Genomic DNA, 19,954 nt, shown 5'->3' on the forward strand with positions numbered 1-19,954 from the left:
TAGAAGACCTGTCCAATGTATATATATAGAGCTAGCCAATCATTTCATTGTAAATTTTTTAGAAGGGTGTTCACTATACCATGCACCTTCCCAAATCTGGATCCCTCTGCACATCGTTCAAAATCTGCTGCGAGATTCATGCTCCACACTTGATTTCCCGATTCCAGGAATAAGGTACAATAGTTATGTGGAGAAAGCACTAAGCCTGTACAACTATATAGCTGATTCAAAGGACAGTTAAATATGGCTCATTGGTTGATACTTGGTTGATTAACTAGCCGGGAAGGCTATGTAGGTTCATTACCCAAAAAAATTCCAACAGTTCTTATTCTAGCTAAAGTAGAAATGCTAAGGAAAGTGGTTCGGACTATTGAATCTACTCATTTGTGTGTGTCACCTTTGAGATGTGACACACAAGGGTGAGCTGCTGTATCACATGAAGGCCATAATTTACTTAAGGAAGATTTCATAAGGCCAGATATTGTATTATACATCACATACTATCTTGAAGAAATTAATTTAAAATTTATGATGACAATTAAATACTATGTGTGATTGTACTGTGCACTTTTAAATTTAAGAAAAAATTATAATTAAAACTTATTACATGATGTGAAATGCAAACATTGATAAAATAATAGATTAATTACTAGTTCAATTATAAAACCATGGGAATCTTGATAGAAACTTTTCACTGAAAAAGTTTTCATTTGTTTCATTCATTTTTTCCCTTCGTGCTTATGAACTACGTGTACATTATTATATACCTTCACTAACCACACCTGACATGTTAAATACACTTATTTTATTCTCAAATTTATCCAATAAAGCAATAATATTTACACAATTACAGAAAATTTATGCTTTACCTACCACATCATGATTTACACATGTGATAATATCAATATAATACTTCTCAATAAGTCCCAAGTTAGTTATACGAGGTCGTACATCGTTAACACTATATACTGTATACAGTATATGCAACATACAAACTATATTGCACGTAGTCATTTTTTGCATCGGTGATCTAGAGCGTTCACTTCCAAACATTTTAACGTAAAAATTCATAGTTACAACCCGAAAATAGAAATATATAAATTGCACGTTGCTGTGCTGGGCACCAAGTGGGATGGACTGTTTGCGTCCTGGGACGAGGCTGGACCACTATAGTGTAGTGTTATCCAATATTGCACATTCATAGAGGTGACAGCATTTGTCCTTCGGGATTTTCTGCATAAAAATTAGGGAGATTGCAGACATAGAAAAATACCAATATAGTATAAAAGAATAATACTACTGTACATTAAAAATTTGAGTTTGCCCAATCACAGATTGATTTGTTCATTTAGTATGCAACCCATACCTGTCACATGGGCAGTAGATGGAAGAGGTTAGAGGCACATTGATGGGATCAATCAATCAGAGGATTGCTCAACTCCTGCACTGTGCACCTTTTTGAAGTTTTTGCCAAAAAGTGCAATTGCTAAGGACATATTTTTGTTGTTTTTATAAATGTTCAGGTAAAGTTAATGTCAAAATATTTCCAAACTAAACTATTTTCATTTCAAAACACAGAGTAATGAAAACATTAAAATATAGCCTAATTAAAAAAAAATAATAAGTACAACTCAAAACGACATTTGTTGGCCGGCGCAGTTGAGGGGTTAAATCTTGGTTTAATAGTGTGAAAGCTAGCAAAATGTGATGAGATAGTCTCCTCTAAGTGAGGTGGTTATCTACATACATTCCCCACCTGGTAGCATCACCGGTACTACTGTACCACATGCAAGCCAAATATCCTCGGCTGTGTCATGGCTCTTATAAATATCTAAAGTCTAGTATTACTGGTGATAAATTCATTTCTCCTTTATGACCCATGAAGGCAAAAATATAAAAGATTCACAGGAAATACAGAAACAATATGTTAATTAAGTTGGGCACAAGGGACTGTACTAGGCTCATGTTAAGTAGTTAACACAAATGAATGAGGCTGCTGTTGGTAAGGCAAGATGATGCTCTGTGCTGTTTAGACATGCTTTCTTTCACCTGGTGCCACTGTTCATCTAGCAGTAAATATATATACCCAAAAGGTAGGTAACCATTGTGGCTCACATCCTGGTGAAGATCATTAATTGGCCTGCCAGGACCTCGATAAGTCTAACATGCTTCCTGTCAATAGGAACCAAATTAGTACGATGTTATAACATAAAATTACAATTATAAAGTAAAAACTTTTATAACTTTGTTATACTGTAAATACATACACAGTACTGTAGTTTTTGTGCAGCATTCAACATGCAAGTAAAAAAAATAATATATATATACTATGTATATACAGTACTGTGTAGTGTACATTAAGGCTGATTATTTGAACGCTTAAACAAAAATTTATGGGGAGATGCTACACAAATTCTTGTGTTTTTGCCCTCCAAAATGGGCAATAAAAGAAATTCCAATGCATACTGTTTAACCTATTTATATAACATAAATACAATTGTTTAGAGTTTTCTTGAGCTGCAGCGCAAATAAACAAAATTTATTAATAGGGAAGTTCTAAATATGCATGACCTAAGCCTATATATGCATGTTATCTGCATATATAAGCCTTGCAAATTCTTTTGCAGCAACTGTAATATTTGGGTACTTAAATGAATATCCGGTTTGAAGAGCTTTCTTTGGGATTACCTTTTGTCCCTCTGTCATAATTTTACCTCGTTCTTCATTGAAAAGCATGTTTACCGCAAATGTTGGCAGGGGTATGACAGATGGTCTCCAAAGAGCTTTTCCAAAAGCTGTCGCAAATTCCTTGTTTGTTAAAATTTGCGGTGCCACTCCATTGACCACTCCAGTGACATTTTCCGATTCAATTGCGTGGATGAAAATGCCGACTATATCTTCAATGTGGATCCAAGGCATAGGTTGTTCACCACTTCCCACCGGACCCCCAAGACCCATGTAAAACGGCAAGAAGAGCTGTTGAACCATTCCGCCCTGACGACCAAGGACAACACCTAGAAAAATTAGAGGTACGGACTAAATGTACAAGATTTAAAGACCTACTTTTAATATATTTTTCAGGATACAAATATTACACCTCAATGTTCTAGATGGTAGGAAAGTTATCATGCTGTTCACAGAGGTTATTTTGAGATGATTTCGGGGCTTTTTTTAGTGTCCCCGCGGCCCGGTCCTCAACCAGGCCTCCACCCCGAGGAAGCAGCCCGTGACAGCTGACTAACACCCAGGTACCTATTTTACTGCTAGGTAACAGGGGCATAGGGTGAAAGAAACTCTGCCCAATGTTTTTCGCTGGTGCCTGGGATTGACCACAGGATCACAAGTCCAGCGTGCTGTCCGCTCGGCTGACCAGCTCTGGCTCAGAGGGCCGACCGGCTCAGGGTTAAATATACTGTATATTATCTAGCATGTTTCAAACACTGGAGGATAAGATGAATATTGAGAAAGCCCTACACCTAGACATATGGATGGGATATGAGGACATGACAGGAGTTGGGAGAGGGTGAGTGAATGAAAGAATGGCGTCTAACCCCTTGCACCATTGGGTAACAAATGCTAACTTTGCCAAAAGAGACGGCACAGCTCTACCTACCAGTCCAAACCATTGGACACTATAAAAGTGCTCCAGGGTGGTATTTTTTACAATACAAATAAGGTAGATAAATAAGTACTGTGCTATGTGTAATATGGACAGGTTATTGTAATGTATTTGCAGCAATGGTTAAAAGAATGTTTAGACGGCAAGTGTTGAAGCCATATAGGATCAGAAGAGTAAATTGAGTGCTCTACATATTTAAAAATTCAGATAAAAATTATAATTTAACAGCTGAAATTGTCTGGATGACTAACATGGTGTAGAGAAACATACTGTTTTACTTTGATATAAAAATCGAAGTCCATACCTGTTCTTATCTTCACTACTCTCACACCAAGGTCGGATGGAAGGTTTGCTGCATTTTCCCAGTCCGAGCACAGACGAGACAAAAAATCAAAATCCCCCCCGGGGCCATCCTCGTCATACACTTCATCTTGATTTGCTGGATAAAACCCTAAAAGTGAAAAGTATCTTAGGGGCTTGAAAAGTATTGGTGGTAATAATACTTGTCCTGTACAGGTCTGGTTCATGAGTAATGTTCATGACAGTCCACTCCACTTTGGACACTTAAGATGTTTACAATATTGTATACATCTTATAAAGGGTTACCTCTGCTAGGGTTGCCATACGTCTGTAGCTTCCAGGACATGTTCTGGATTCAGGTGTCAAAATCTGCATCTGGGATGAATTTTAAAAATTCTCTAAAAGTCCAGTATTTCAGTTACCATCACTTAAAAAATTATCTGTATACTATATATATTTACCAACATCAATATATTTATCTATACAGTATATATATATTTATGCAGTGGCTTCTTTGCCTTTTTAAAAACCAATAAGGCATTGCTGGAAAAAGATCAGATCTACAGAAAAATATGCATGGGTACATCAAGTCAAAGACAGAGTAGGGGAAGAAGATTGTAACTATAGGCTGTTCAAGATAATGTAAAGATAATTTTGTTGTATTTTTTTTCTTAATAATTCTGTACTATGCTTGTTTTCCATTATAATGGCAATTATATCTACAAAAAAATTCAAGCTTGTGGTACAGTGCAACAATATTATATCAAAGGCCCGCCGTGTGTGTTGGGCGAGTTACGGAGAGTCGTGATGACTGTTAGTGGAGGCGTCCTGGATGCTGACTTTAGGCAACTCCTAACCTCTGCCATCAATGACTAACTAGAACTCAAATGAGCTACCGTATTACGAGAACCCTATTAGCAAGAATAAGTAAGTAAGTAATTATCAAAAGAAGGCACCAAACCGGGAAGGCTATGTAGCACCATCAAAGACGCAAAATAATCAGAGGGCGCTAAATATCACCAAGGACGCCAATACGAGAACAAAAACGCATAAGGCGAACGATATCAAAAGTATCCGAGTCACCAAGAATTCTATCGAGGGACAGGCGACCGCGAGGGGCGGTCGGAAAGCAAGACATACGCTCGTCCTGGAAGTCAGGACATTCAAGAAGGACATGCACGACCGTAAGAGGGACAATGCAACTAGGACAATAAGGAGCAGGGCGGCGCTCCATCAAGTGACCATGGGTTAAGCGAGTATGGCCAATACGTAACCTCGCCAGAGCTGTTTCCCACCGCCGGTTACGGTGGAAGGAGGACTGCCACGAGGAAACACAACATTTAAGAGTACGTAGCTTGTTACCAGTAACAGACAACCAAGAAGCCTGCCAACGGGTAAGGACTGAGGAATGGATAACCGGGTAAAAGTCGGAATACGGAATGCCCTTACGAGAGATGGGACAAGAGCGGACAGCTTCCTTGGCGGCAGCATCCGCACGCTCATTTAAAGACACACCAATATGGCTGGGAACCCAACAAAACTCAACCGACTTAAATTTACTGTGAACGAGAAACAGCCAATGCTGGATCTCGACAACCACTGGATGAACTGGATTAAAGGACCCGAGAGCCATAAGGGCACTACGAGAGTCAACAACAACTACAAAGGAAGACTGACAACGAGAAAGTAGGAGACGAAGAGCATAGAGAATAGCATAAAGTTCCGCTGTAAAGATGCTAGTCTCCGGAGGCAAGCGACACATATAAGTGCGATCAGGAAAAACAACAGAGTAGCCAACACCGTCCGCTGACTTAGACCCATCGGTGAAGACAGAAACGGAGCGGGAGTGAGAAGAAAAGTGCTCGAGGAAAAGGCGTTTTAGAACCGTAGGAGGGGTAAAAGCTTTAGTGATACGGGTCAAGGATGTACAAAACCGCAGAAGAGGGACCCTCCACGGGGGCAAAGAAGGAACAACACGAGGAGAAACATCAGAAATACGAACGGAAAGAGAATCCTGCAGGCGAGATAACCGGACAGAAAGAGGGAGGTGGTGAAGAGGAACAGGAACCGCAGGAGGGGTAAAAGTTAAAGCACGACAGAGGCGAGAGGAAGGATGTTGCAAGGACCGCGCAAGATAGCGAAGACAGTAGCGATCACGGCGGTCCTGGAGAGACAGGAAGCCAGTGTCAACATACAAGCTAAGGATGGGAGTCGAACGAAAGGCACCAGAACTGAGGCGCAACCCAGTATGGTGCAAAGCATCAAGACGGCGAAGAGTAGAAGGAGAAGCAGACGAGTAAGCAGGGCAACCATAATCGAGCTTAGACAGGACGAGAGAGGAATGTAAAGCAAGGAGAGTGCGCCTATCAGCCCCCCAAGAAGTATGGGACAAGACCCGAAGGAGGGTAAGGGCCTTAGAGCACTCAACACGGAGGTAAGAGATATGGGGAGACCAAGACAAACGAGTGTCAAGGAATAACCCCAAAAGCTTCGCGGAATCTTTGTATTCAAGGGGATGACCATAAAGTGACAAAGAGGGACGAAGAACAACCCGTTTCCGCGTAAATGTCATGGCACAAGTCTTAGAAGTAGAGAACTTGAAGCCATGATCAGTGGCCCAAGACGACACGGCATCAATTGCAAGTTGAAGCCGACGTTGAAGGAGAGGCGAATCATCACCCTGACAACAAAGGGTAAGATCATCGACATAGAGAGCGGAGAAGACACCAGAAGGAAGAGAGGAAAGAAGACCATTGAGGGCAACCAGAAAAAGAGTAGTGCTCAGAACACTACCCTGGGGCACACCTTCGTATTGCTGAAAAGAGGGAGAGAGAGCGGTACCAAGGCGCACCCGAAAGGAACGACGAGAGAGGAAGCTGCGGAGAAAGAGAGGGAGATGACCACGAAGGCCAAAAGAATGAAGTTGAGATAGGATATGATAACGCCAAGTGGTGTCGTAAGCCTTTTCCAGGTCAAAAAGGACGGCAACAACGGAGGTCTTCGCAGCAAAAGCAGTACGAATATAGACCTCCAAGTTCACCAGGACATCTGTCGTGCTGCGGCACTTGCGGAAACCAAATTGAGAAGGGGAGAGGAGGTGATGGTGTTCCAGGAACCACATCAGACGAACGTTAACCATACGTTCAAAGAGTTTGCAGACACAACTCGTGAGAGCAATAGGGCGAAAGTCCTTAGGGGAAGTACCCAGAGATCCCGGTTTGCGAACAGGGAGGACAACGGCATCGAGCCAGTCCTCAGGGACTGACGACGACTCCCAGATCCGATTATACAGACTCAGTAAATACTGAGACGTGCTCGGAGGGAGATGGCGAAGCATCTCATAATGAATACCATCGGAGCCCGCCGCCGTAGAACCGCAGAGGGCCAGGGCAGAACGAAGTTCAGAGAGAGAGAAGGGATCATTATAGGGAAGCTGAAGATGAGTGCAGAAATCTAAAGGACGAGACTCAAGGACAGGTTTACGAAGAAGGAAAGATTGGGGAAGATGAAGACCAGAGCTAACAGAAGAAAAGTGGGAACCCAGTTCGGAAGCGACCTGCAACGGGTCCGCCACAAGAGTATCATGGAGGTGAAGGACCGGTGAAACATCGGGAACGAACTTACCCGCTATCTTGCGGATACGCTTCCAGATCTGGGCCAGAGGGGTTTCGGACGTAATTGTTGAGACATAAGATGCCCAACATTCACGTTTAGCCGTACGGATGGCCCTACGGGCCACCGCACTCGCTTTCCTAAAGAAAAGAAAAGAATCGGTCGTCTGCCTACGGCGGTGCCTCTTCCAGGCTGCACGCTTACAGCGGACAGCCCGAGCACAGTCCGCATTCCACCAGGGAACGCACTTCCGTGGACCCCGAGAGGAAGAGCGAGGAATAGAGCGGAGGGCAGCGTTGAAGACAGTGTCATGAAAAAGGAGGAGAGCGCGAGAGAGAGGCAGAAGGGAGAGGTCAGAGAGAGCAGCACTGAGGGTAAATAGGGTCCAGTCTGCCTTAGCAAACTGCCACCTAGGGAAAGAGAGGGAAGGGCGAAAAGAGAAAAAGGAAACAAGGATGGGGAAATGATCACTTCCATGGAGGTCATCAAGAACCTGCCACGTGAAATCTAAGTAAAGAGAAGAAGAGCAGAGAGAAAGATCAAGACAAGAAAGGGTGCGAGTCCGAGAGTCCAAATGAGTGGGCTCACCAGAATTCAGAAGAGACAGGGAAGAAGATAGGAGAAACGGCTCAAGGAGGCGACCCCGGGTATTCGTCAGAACGTCACCCCAAAGAGAATGACGACAATTGAAGTCACCCAGCAGGAGCACAGGCTCCGGCAAGGAGTCTAGGAGGTGTTTCAAATCAGGAAGAGAGAGCGGGACACTCGGGGGGAGATAAATGGAACAAACTGTGTACCATTTCCCCACAAAGATACGAGCAGCAGAACAATGGAGAGGCGAAGGAAAAAGTAAAGGAACAAAGGGAACATCCGCACGAATCAAGAGAGCAGAAGAATTAGAAGCCCCAGCAATGGCTGGGGGGGGGGAGAGAAAGGAATAGCCACGAAAACGACCAGGACGAGCACCAAGCATTGGCTCCTGGAGACAGACACAAAGGGGCGAAAACCGCGAAATCAGAAGTTGGAGTTCGAGGAAATTGGCGTAATAACCTCGAACGTTCCATTGAAGAATGGACAACGACGAGAAGAGAAAGGACAAAAACAGAGAACAAGGAAGAAACAAAGGCGAAAGAGCAACAGAGCATGTTAAAGAATATCAGGGTCGGGATCAGGGTCAGCAAAGTCAGGGTTAGGGGGCATGGGTAAACTGAGCAAAGACGGAGGGAAGGAAACGGGAGAACAGATCAGAGGTGGGCGGGCGGGGTCCGGAGGAGGAGGAGGAAGAGGAGGAGGCAACGGAGAGGAGCAGTCAAGGACAGCAGTTGGAAGAGGGGGAGTAGAAAGAGGGGAGCGAACCCCAGCAAGAGCAGCAACCGAAAGGGAAGCAGGGGCCAAAGAAACCTCCATAGCAGGAACAGAGGGCGCAACCACTGAAACGGGAGGGGAAGGAGCAACAGAGCCAGAAGTAGGAGCTAAGGAAGAAAGCGAAGCCTTCTTACCCGCCGGGGAAGAGGAAGGAGAGGAGCCAGGCTTACGCTTCTGACTTAAAGAGACAGGTGTCCCAGCAACTACGTACCGGGCAACGGATTCCAGTGTCTCAACAGGAGAAGCCGAACGAGAGCACACACGACGGCCGTTAGGAGAGCAATGGACATCCGCCTGCACCGACAGGCGGCGGGGAGAGCCGATAGATGGTGGAAGAGGATGGGAAGGAGGATCGGAGGGGGACGAGGAAGAAGACACAGGAGACATGACAGACCGGGTTGAAAGAAGGGGAACCCCAGACAGAGGACCAGGAGGGGGACCCCTCGGGAAAGAACTCAAAGGAACAGAGGAGGGGGCAGTGGGCGTATCAGGGTCCAAGGCCCGGAAACGGTTGAGAGTCTGAGGAAGGGGGGAAGGACGAGGAGAGGAAGAGCGCAACACGCGAGCATAAGAGATGTTAGTAAAAGGCGGGAGCCGGCGAACCTGGCGCCTCGCCTCAGGAAAAGACAAACGCTCCCGGTGCTTCAGGTTAAGGACGGCCGCCTCAAGCTTGTAATGGACACAGGCACGGGAGAACGTAGGATGGGCCTCACCGCAGTTGAGGCAGCGAGCTTGGGGAGAAGTGCACTCCGACTTAGAGTGACCTTCACTCCCACACAAAGGACAGAGAGAGACAGTCCCAGAGCAGCGGAGGGCACCATGCCCAAACCTCCAGCACTTATTACAAAGTCGAGGAGAAGGAATATACTCCTGGACAGAGCACCTAGCACCAGCAAGAATGACAGAGGATGGAAGGGTCCTACCATCAAAGGTGATCTTCACAACGCGAAGGGGTTGACGGCGACGACCACGAGGGGGACGAGTAAACGAGTCAACCTGGAGGACAGAATGGCCTTGGGCATCAAGGATATGCCGAATATCATCATGGCAATCCTGCAGATTCCGAACACCGGTTGCAACATGGGGTGGGAGGAGAATAGTGCCAACACTGGAATTCATCTGAACGTTCTTGGAGACCCGAACAGGGATCTCGCCAAGGCAAGATAAGGCAGCCAAGCGGGAAGCCGCATCCTGAGAAGGAGCAGCAACGACACGTGTACCGAGACGAGTGGGGTTGAAAGTAACACACGCATCCACGGAATCTACAAGATGCCGATGGAGGGAGAAATCGTCAGGAGGCGCAGAATCAAGAGGGAGGAGATCAAAGTATTTGGCCCATGAAGCAGGACCAAACAAGGCCTGATACGCATCAGCACGGGAAGGAATCGAGCGAGTGCGGTTGGGGCGCGAACGGCGTTGAGAACCCCTAGAGAGAGAGGGGTCAAAAGGCGCAGTAGTCACAACGAAAGACTTAGCCACACCAGGGGACGAAGTGGTCACCACCGGGGGCTGGAGGCTCGACCCAACCTCAGAGGAGGGAGGGGAGCTGGGGGAAGAAGTCAGGACGGTCAAAGGAGGAGCAAGGTCGGGGCCCAACGGAGCGGGAGCTACAGAGCCTGGTCTTCCAATACTGGCCGACTCGGGGGCTTGGTCGCCCACCCCACGAGCCTGAGAGGGTACAACGGAAACATTCAACGACATAGAGACGAAAAGTGACAAATTCATCCACGAATGTGCCCCCATACCCACCATGGAGCCACAATTAGAGGCAGGACACCCAACAGGAAGCTATCGCCGATCATGCCGGGGCCCCCTAGGGGTGCGTCGTGAGTATACGCCCCACAAACGCCACCTTAAGAACCGTCAGTCCGTCGAGATCGGGTTCAGCGACGAAAGGGGGATTGACAATAAAAGGTTCCCCTCGCTCGAGACGTCGGGTACTACAGTTCTACGGGTGCAAGAGTATGCCTCCTCAAGCACCCGGGCGTCAAAATAGAAGAAGTCCAAAGAAATAATCCAAAACAAGCAAAAGGTCGGCAGGAAACGACAAGCAGATAGGAGAAGAGGGGGGAGAAAAACGAAACATAAGGAAAAGGAAAAGCGATCCGGCACAATTGGAGAAGACAGCAGCAGGAGTGCAAGGCCAGAAAAGGACAGAGGACTGCCCAATGGAGCATCACACTCCGGCAGCCGTCCACCAAGCCCCCTCACGACGCCAACGGGCCGGAAGGGGAGGGGGTATTAGCAAGAATAAAATCTATATAGTATTAATCTGCTAAAAAATGTAAGGTGTCACCTTTACTGGGTATACCTTCTGAAACTACTATATATCATACATTAAAAGTAAACAAACACAGCTTTGTGACATGGTACTTACCCACCCCTGACGCAGTCACAAACACCTTGGGTTTAACACTTGCTGCTTGAATAGCCTGAGCCAAGTACCTGAGGAAATAACTTGGCATCAATTTTAACATAAAGATTTGCTATAGAAACATTATTTCCAATTAAATTTTAAAAGTAAGAAAACTTACGAGGAATAAGTGCCACACCATTATGTCTATACAGTATAGCACCTGGAAGGGATACGGAGACAAGGATCTGGTGTCTGGCATAGGACGGTGGGAAGGGATAGTGCCCAACCACTTGCACTGTCAAGGATTGAACACCAACCTGCAATATTTAAGGCTGTTGCTCAACCGACCAATCCAGGACATATTTCACCACATATTTGTTTAAAACAGTTGCTTCCAGGAATTACTATTTTACAGGACTACTGTACTTTTCTTACTGTGCAATTTTTTTTTCTAAACCCAAGCATACATTTCTATTGTGCATCAACTGAGGTCCATCACAACCTTTCCATGTTGTCATAATTCACAACATATCCATGTCATTGTCATTATTCACACTCTATGTGGTCATCACTTACAACCTCTCCATGTCATCATTCTCATACATCTTCTCTCACTTTACTAGAGGTAATCTTCTCATGTACCTGTCTGTGATTACCATCATATTTGCCAGAGTTGTGTATAACACACACATTATTTTGCCCAAAAAGGCATCTTAGAATAGAAAGCCAAGGTCACAAATTCTTTACATGAATGCTGCCAACATCTTTACATGAATGCTGCAACATGCCTAACTAAGTACCCGTATCTCCGGATAGGTGATCATCACATTGTTAGTCACCACCACAACACCAACATCACACAACGCCTAAGGAAGGCAGTTCTTAGAATAAATAAAATAAATGCATAGGCTTAGCTAGATTGTTTTTTTTTTTCGAAGGCATACTCTTGTGTGAACCCTAAGCTTCTGGCCATTCATTAATATTTCATGAATTAAGTTCAATGTGAACAAAAATATTCCCTTAGTTTAAATGATTAATTTCATATTTATCACCTTGTCGTGTTGATTCGCGATGCCCAAACATTTTGTTTAAAACCTTCAGTCCATCGCCTCATTGGATCCAATACATTCTGGCCAGCAAGGCTGATTACTGCTGTTGTTGAGTCGGGTAAACCTGTCTTGTTGAAGTCACCCTGCAACAGAAATATTGTTCTGCAATTTATTGAATGTATACAATATTTTCAACTAGTTCAACAAGTCAAAATGGGCATTATCCTTTTCAGAATGGCACACAGTTCCTTATTTCAAATCTATATGACATCTATTGTAGATGACTTTATAAAACTTGAACTAATCGATCAGTAGCCCTCATACCTTCACCCTGGGAGCTCCTCAACATGGGTGTCCACTACGGAAGTTTCTTAGAGAAGGTCTGTCACCACACAAACCTTTCCAGCTCTCTAAGCCTCTTTTTTTCTCATATATTGTTCCATTCTTCCCTTCCATGATACTGTACTGTCTGCCTCAACTATAAGATCCACTTATTTCAATCCTGTACACCCTTCTTTTTGATTCTCCTGCATACTACTAACATGTCATATCATCCAAGCATAATGCACTTAACCCCACACTACACCTAATTCCCCTCACCTAACCAAAACCCATAACTACTCAGATGGTTGACCTGAATGTCATGGTTTATGTGGCACAGACACTAAAACCACAAGTTGAGCTGTGGCTGGCATTTGGAACTGGGAAGATAGTCCAGTAGTTGGTAATCAACAAAATGACAGCTTGGTTTGGTCCGGAGAATACCCGAACCCTGGCTATATTTTATGCTCTGATAGGGTGTGTGGGTTGAGTTAGGCGTGTCATTTGGGTTCGTGCCTTTGTAGTTAGGTTAGGACTTTGTATTTTGTACGTTGTGGAAAATTTAAAAACTGGCTGGATGATGAGCCATGTGAACCAGCCTGGCCGACTCTACCCAAGGCAGCCAAGACCTGTCGAGTGTTCGTATCCTACAAATGTAAGATTATGTGAAGAGATGTACTGAACTGTAGTTACTAAAATGACTCCACTTCCATGCACAGCCTTGTATGTTTATAAGTGTAAATCATCTCAGAACTGACATTCTGGTTTCTTGTAAAATACAATAAGGTTAAGGCTTCAACTGTGCACATATTTAAGTAAATTTAATTCCAAATTGAATATATATTTTTTATACCCTCTATATTGAGATATTTAAGATTTATGTTCTTCAATACACAATTTCTAAATAAAATATTCATCGCTAAAAAATAGTTTTCTTTAACATCGTAGTATTTAATTAACCGAGCATAGACCATCTTCTTTACTGTGGAAAATTGTTGATACAGTTGCTAAATATCCAGATCTGTTACCAATATATTAGTATCTATGTGCTAGATTTGATGATTTTATCATAAAATGCACAATAGTTATGCTATACCGCACCATATTTATTAGTTTTATGCTTGGCATGCTATTTACACCTATCATGATACTGCCCATGATGGGTGTACATGGGTACACCCATTAATACTTTACATTTTCAAATACTGAAACATAATTTAAATCCACAGAGATAAAGTAGAGATAAAAATTACAATTTAATTTAAATCCGTCTACTGACATACCCATGTTATGCTGTACGGCCCCGGTTTTCTCGAGACAGTTAGAACGTCATAACCGCGACGCCTGAGGCTGCGGCCAAGAGCTGTACCGATAAAGCCAGTACCTCCCCCTGCAACAAAGAAAACCAAATGGTTATTTAATACTGTATGTTTAATGTATGTTTATATAACAAAAGATCATAGCAAGTGCAAATATTATAAACCACACCATCAAATTGCAGATGACATTAAAATTTGTAATAAACTGGGAAGTGAAAATGATATTGAGGCCTTACAAAGAGATCTACATGAACTCCACAAATGGTCAGAAGACTGGCAAATACTTTTTAATATAAAAAAATGCAAGACCTTACATGTGGAGCATAATACTCCAGATGGCAACTACCAAATTAACAAAACATCAACTTACAGCAGAATGATGAAGATAAAGAACCTAAGAATCAGAATCCATCATACACAAAGTTGCACAAGTGGGAGCTGCAGTAAAAAAAGAAGCTAACCAAACCCTACAAATAGTCGAGGAAACATTTGACTAAAAGGAAAAAGTGGTAGTTATTCAACTGTATAAATCTCTAGAGCACCCATACTTGGGTGAGGTCTCCAAGCATGGAGACCTCATCTTCAGAAAGACATAGCTGCTCTGGAGAAAGTTCAACACCAGGCAATAAAAATCATCCCAGAACTAAGTCAAATTACACCAGGAAAAGTAGAGGGCCACAGGGCTAACAACATTGCAAGCCAGATACGGCAGGGCTGACTTCATCAAAACTTTAAAATGCCGAACAATTTGAAGGATATTGACCCAGACGTCTTCAAAAGGTCAGATGTAACATACAAGGAGCACCAGCTTCAAACTCAACAAGCCACTATGTGGGAGAGAAACCAGATACCTTTTCACCCACAGGGCTATAAACCCATGGAACTGCCTACCCATCAAAATTGTAAATGCCAAAGCACAGCTGAATTTTAAAATGAAGCTCGATAAAATCATCAGGAGAAATGGGGGGGGGGATCTTTGACGAGCTGCCGGCTTCCTGTCCTCGTCCAGGCTACAAGGGAAATGTTGGCCCCCTCAGGTAATGATAAATTCAGGTAAATTATAAATTTTATATAAAACCACAATAAAATGTTTGTATTATTTGTGTGTTATATACTTCAGCAACAAAATTAAAACAATAGGAGAAGTGTATGAAGCAGCTACAACAGCCTCTTATCTGCCCCTCGTTCTGTCAAAGGTATAAATTACTGTACTTTATTATGAATCATGAATTATAGGCTGTGTAAAAAATTCATAAGGCTGGATAACTAACTGTGCACTAGTACATAAGGCACGCAAAGGCACAAAATGAGAGCATATACATAAATAAATAAATATACTGTACCGATAACAACAGTTGAAAGGTGAACGGTCATAGTGAAGCAGGTGAGGAGGGTGTTGTGTCGCAACTGCCTCGAGAGTAGTCACCAAGGTGTCGCAGCAGCCCTGGGAGTAGTCACCAAAGTGTCGCAGCAGCCCTGGAGTAGTCACCAAGGTGTTGCAGCAGCCCTGGGAGTAGTCACCAAGGTGTCGCAGCAGCCCTGGGAGTAATCACCAAGGTGTCGCAGCAGCCCTGGGAGTAGTCACCAAGGTGTCGCAGCAGCCCTGGGAGTAGTCACCAAGGTGTCGCAGCAGCCCTGGGAGTAGTCACCAAGGTGTTTACTAGTTGTGTGTTTTTTGCGGGGGTTGAGCTTTGCTCTTTCGGCCCGCCTCTCAACTGTCAATCAACTGTTTACTAACTACTTTTTTTTTTTTTTTTTCTCTCTCTCTCTCTCTCTCTCTCTCTCTCTCTCTCTCTCTCCACACACCACACACACACACACACCCCAGGAAGCAGCCCGTGACAGCTGACTAACTCCCAGGTACCTATTTACTGCTAGGTAACAGGGGCACTTAGGGTGAAAGAAACTTTGCCCATTTGTTTCTGCCTCGTGCGGGAATCGAACCCGCGCCACAGAATTACGAATCCTGCGCGCTATCCACCAGGCTACGAGGCCCCGAGAGAGGAAGGTATCGCAGCACCCCTGGGAGTAGTCACCAAGGTGTCGCAGCAGCCTCGGGAGTAGTCACCAAGGTGTCGCAGCAGCCCCGGGAGTAGTCACCAAGTAATCATACGGCACCAGACACTAACAGTGCCCTGGGGTTCACCTCTGGCCAGGGTGACACATATGGGGGCCTCAGGTAAGATCATTACTACACTGCTGCACAGAACATTATATAGTGAATATGGCACTTGCTGCAATTAATTTGGTGTATTACAGTACTGTACATAATTCATTTTGTCAGGGACAGGAAGGCTATATATACATACAGTATATACATATATATTTAAGGGGACATACCATCAAAAATTAAAAGTTGTTCAATTTCAACCAATATTTATTGATTACTTGTATAAGAAAAGGGCTCCAATTGTCCCAAGTTTCAGCCCCGCAGTCTAAATAGAAATGGTGAAAAAAAAAACTTTATTTTTCAAAAAAATTTCATCATATTCAAAGTCTATCACAAAACAAAAGTGTCAACTAAAATCTTTTCTATGACACTTCTCTATAATGCATCTAATAAAGGGTTTCTTCACATAGTTTTGTCCAAAATATGTTTAGTGTTACTAATATAAATATTTATAAGTCACCCCAAAATTATTACAAAAAATGGTTTATATATACTGTATTTATAAAATAAAATGGAATTATGTAACAAATACCGAGAACATATTATAGAGGCAGAAACTCTACATATAAGGTGTAAATTTCAAGAAAATTGATTCGTAAATGAAAGAGGACTTACAGTTGTTTTATTTTAAGTATCTTACTTGAACCCACATTATGTCAAGATTCTGCCACCTGTGGCCGAGATTGATGTCGACCGATACAGATGGGCACGCGTTCAATAAGATGTATAAGTTTCATATAAATCGCCTGATCAAAAAGGGAGAAAAAAAATAAGGGAAACAAAAATAAATTATATTTGGATAAAACTAAGTACTAAAATCCTTTATTAGATGTTATTGTGATGGCTGAGTGTTATAGAAATAATTTCAGTTGACACTTGTGTTTGATGTTAATTTTTGAACATTTTGAAAAAAAAATTTGTAAAGTTTGCTATTTTTGTTCTCCCTTTCTATTTAGGCTGTGATGCTGAAACTTGGGCAATTTGGAGCCCTTTTCATATACAACTAGCCATAAAAGTTTGATTGAAATTGAACAGTTTTTCAGTTTATCGAATTTTTGAAGGTATAGCCCCCCCCCCCACTAAAGGCTTGCATCAAGCCTTAAGCATTGCTCTGGACTATATTGTTCCTATCTCAGTGACAGACACCAATATGTAGTCACCAATAACATAACCATAGCATTTGATTTGATTTTAACCTTTTCTAATCTCTAATTGATTTTTCAGATTAAGGACCTGCCCGAAACGCTGTGCGTACTAGTGGCTTTACAAGATTGTACTGTGTACAATACTATGCTATGTATTCTCACAAGCCCAATGTACCTTCTTGTATATAAATAAATAAATAAATAAATAAAACCTCCCCGTCTCTACCATTAAGAGTAGGAGTGCCGCAGGGCAGCCTCTTGGGACCTCTATTATTTCTTATATACATCAATGATTTGCCAAATGTTTCTAACATTCTTATACCTATACTATTTGCTAACGACACTACCTTCATCTATTCTGACCCCAACCCCCCCCACACACACACACACTAAATAATGTCAACAGAGAATTAAAAAAAAAAAAGGTCCACTCGTGGATGTCAAGCAACCAACTTGCACTAAACATAGAAAAGACCCGCTACATTTTATTTAGTAGTAAATCATCAAATTACATTCAAATTCAGATTAGATACTGTTAACATCAGCGATAAAGATGATGGAAAGTTCTAAGACAAGACATAGACAGGAAGACAAGACATAGACAGGAAGACAAGACATAGACAGGAAGACAAGACATAGACAGGAAAAAGTCTCACAAACAGGCGGTATACTTAATAAAATCAGATATTCTGTTCCAAACTCTGTTTTTGTCTCATTATACGACATTAATCTATTCCTATCTTATATATAGTACCTACACCCCCCCCCCCTCTCCAAGGTGGAACTACTGACCCCCCCCCCCCTCCCAGGATGCAGCCCCCCATAACAGTTGATTAACTCCCGGTTACCTGTTTATTGCTGGGTGAAGAGAGGCATTAGGTGAAAGGCAACGTGCCCAACCACTTCCGTCCCGCCCGGGCACCAAGCCTCTTGCCTCTCTCTTGGTTTGTTCGTACATAGCCATTTCGGACATCGTAGGTTTCGTATACAAACAACAGGTTCGTTCAATATTTTATACACAGGAAACCTTTCGTAGATACAAATACCAAAATTATATAATAATAATAATAATAATAATAATAATAATAATAATATAATAATGTTATAATAATTTTATTAATAAATGTCTATTGAGTACATTTATATATATATATAGATATATATATATATATATATATATATATATATATATATATATATATATATATATATATATATATGGATATGCGCTGGCCTGTTTTCCAGAACAACCCCTTTATAATGCACTACTTCCCATAACAACACAAATAATGGGATCCCGGGAGTACAGTCGGGGTTCGAATCCCGGCCGGGACCGAAATGGTTGGGTACAATTTCCTTTCACCTCATGCATCCCTTCCCCCCTAGAAGTAAGACGGTACAGTACTCAGGGGTCAGCGGGGGGGGAGGGGGGGCGCTTCCCTGGGTCAATAATTCCACCTTGGTGGGGGGGGGGAGAGCCCTTGATATAAGCCTAAAGTGTATGAATACGCGTTGGCTTCCTGTCCCCCGACACAATGAATTATTATTATAATTGTATAAAAAGGATACGACCAAATGTAAACTGTGTCAACAAAATTATTCGCACACCCTCCGTCACTATGTGATGGAGTGCGAAAAGATACGTGAATTTAGAGACAATTTTATAACCAATGTTCCAGCGATGTGTCAATATTTCATTCAAAATGATCTGCTACCAGAAATTTTAGCCAAATATCCCCAGTTTGTTAACTGTAGGTAGTAACTAAGTGATTGTAACCTATCCACTGCTGCCCACTGGATGGGGGGGGCGGTGTGCAGGACAAACATATCAATTGTGACACTAGCTCTCCACATATGTCAGTTGCTTAATTTACAACCTGTACTTGAGGTCGATCTCGAACCCATTGTTGTTGTGATGACTTAAATTGAATTTTGTAACTAGCTCATCAAGATTGTAACTTGGCTTAGCTAAATGAATTGTGGGGTTCAGTCCCTGAGCCCATTATGTGCCTCTGTAACCCTTCCCACTACCGCCCACAAGATGGGTATGGGGTGCATAATAAATGAACTAACCTAAAAAACTAGTTACTTGGTATAGAGGACAGATCGCACACATATATTGATCAATCAATATAAACCTTTTGTTTATATTGATACAAAAATAAAGACACAAAAAAGTTGTATGATAAAGTTTTTATCATACAACTTTGTTGTGCCTTGTATAGGACACAAAAAGTTGTATGTTTGGTAAATATATGATTGGTCAATATTAAAGCCACAATATAATGCTATTAACAGTAATAATGCATTATAACAATATAATGTAATATTGAACAATGATAATAAATCTGGTCAATATTAACGCCACAGTATAATGCTATTAACAATTAAAAAGCTTCTTAACAGATATATCGTTATTAAATTAAGTTGAGTGATGTGATTAACATAATACGCAGAAAACACCTGACTGAATTTACCTGAGGACCACTAACACTAGTGGCCTCGACGAGGACAGGAAGCCGGCGGCTTGTCAAATGTCCTCTCCCCCTCTTTTGTGGCCAGTTTTTGGCTAGACTCATTTACTGTGATAGTTATACTTGTATATAATAATATGTATTAAAAGGTAAACGCCTAACATGTAATATTAATTAATAAAGAGAGAACCCACTAGATTTAGTCAATCTTAATGATAATAATG

The 19,954-nt window shown here is 42.5% G+C and overlaps 1 protein-coding gene across 2 annotated transcripts; it reads right to left on the reverse strand.

The window, feature by feature from the left end:
* Window positions 1–550: 550 nt before the first annotated feature.
* LOC123758438 (epimerase family protein SDR39U1) lies at window positions 551–18,238 on the reverse strand. Of its 2 annotated transcripts, none has more exons than XM_045742855.2 (7): window positions 18,105–18,238; window positions 15,285–15,576; window positions 13,906–14,012; window positions 12,305–12,444; window positions 11,274–11,341; window positions 3,924–4,070; window positions 551–3,014 (listed from the first exon to the last, which is right to left on the reverse strand). In XM_045742855.2, the coding sequence occupies exons 2-7, from the start codon at window positions 15,313–15,315 to the stop codon at window positions 2,578–2,580; spliced, it is 930 nt and encodes a 309-aa protein (XP_045598811.2). In that variant the 5' UTR covers window positions 15,316–15,576; window positions 18,105–18,238; the 3' UTR covers window positions 551–2,577. The 2 variants fall into 2 exon arrangements, with proteins under 2 accessions (XP_045598811.2, XP_045598812.2); XM_045742856.2 differs by having other exon boundaries at window positions 15,285–15,417; window positions 18,105–18,221.
* Between the last annotated feature and the right edge of the window lie 1,716 nt (window positions 18,239–19,954).

The sequence above is a fragment of the Procambarus clarkii genome, chromosome 11 (genome assembly GCF_040958095.1).
Source record: "Procambarus clarkii isolate CNS0578487 chromosome 11, FALCON_Pclarkii_2.0, whole genome shotgun sequence".
NCBI lineage: Eukaryota > Metazoa > Arthropoda > Malacostraca > Decapoda > Cambaridae > Procambarus > Procambarus clarkii.

What these genes read in the sequence shown, in the direction of transcription:
- LOC123758438 (XM_045742855.2), bottom strand. Translation starts at nt 15,315, where the DNA reads ATGACCGTTCACCTTTCAACTGTTGTTATCG. An exon ending in CCTTTCAACTGTTGTTATCG is followed by an intron (nt 14,013 to 15,284) that starts GTACAGTATATT and finishes TCTTTGTTGCAG; the next exon opens with GGGGAGGTACTGGCTTTATC. An exon ending in TCGCGAATCAACACGACAAG is followed by an intron (nt 11,342 to 12,304) that starts GTGATAAATATG and finishes TTATTTCCTCAG; the next exon opens with GTACTTGGCTCAGGCTATTC.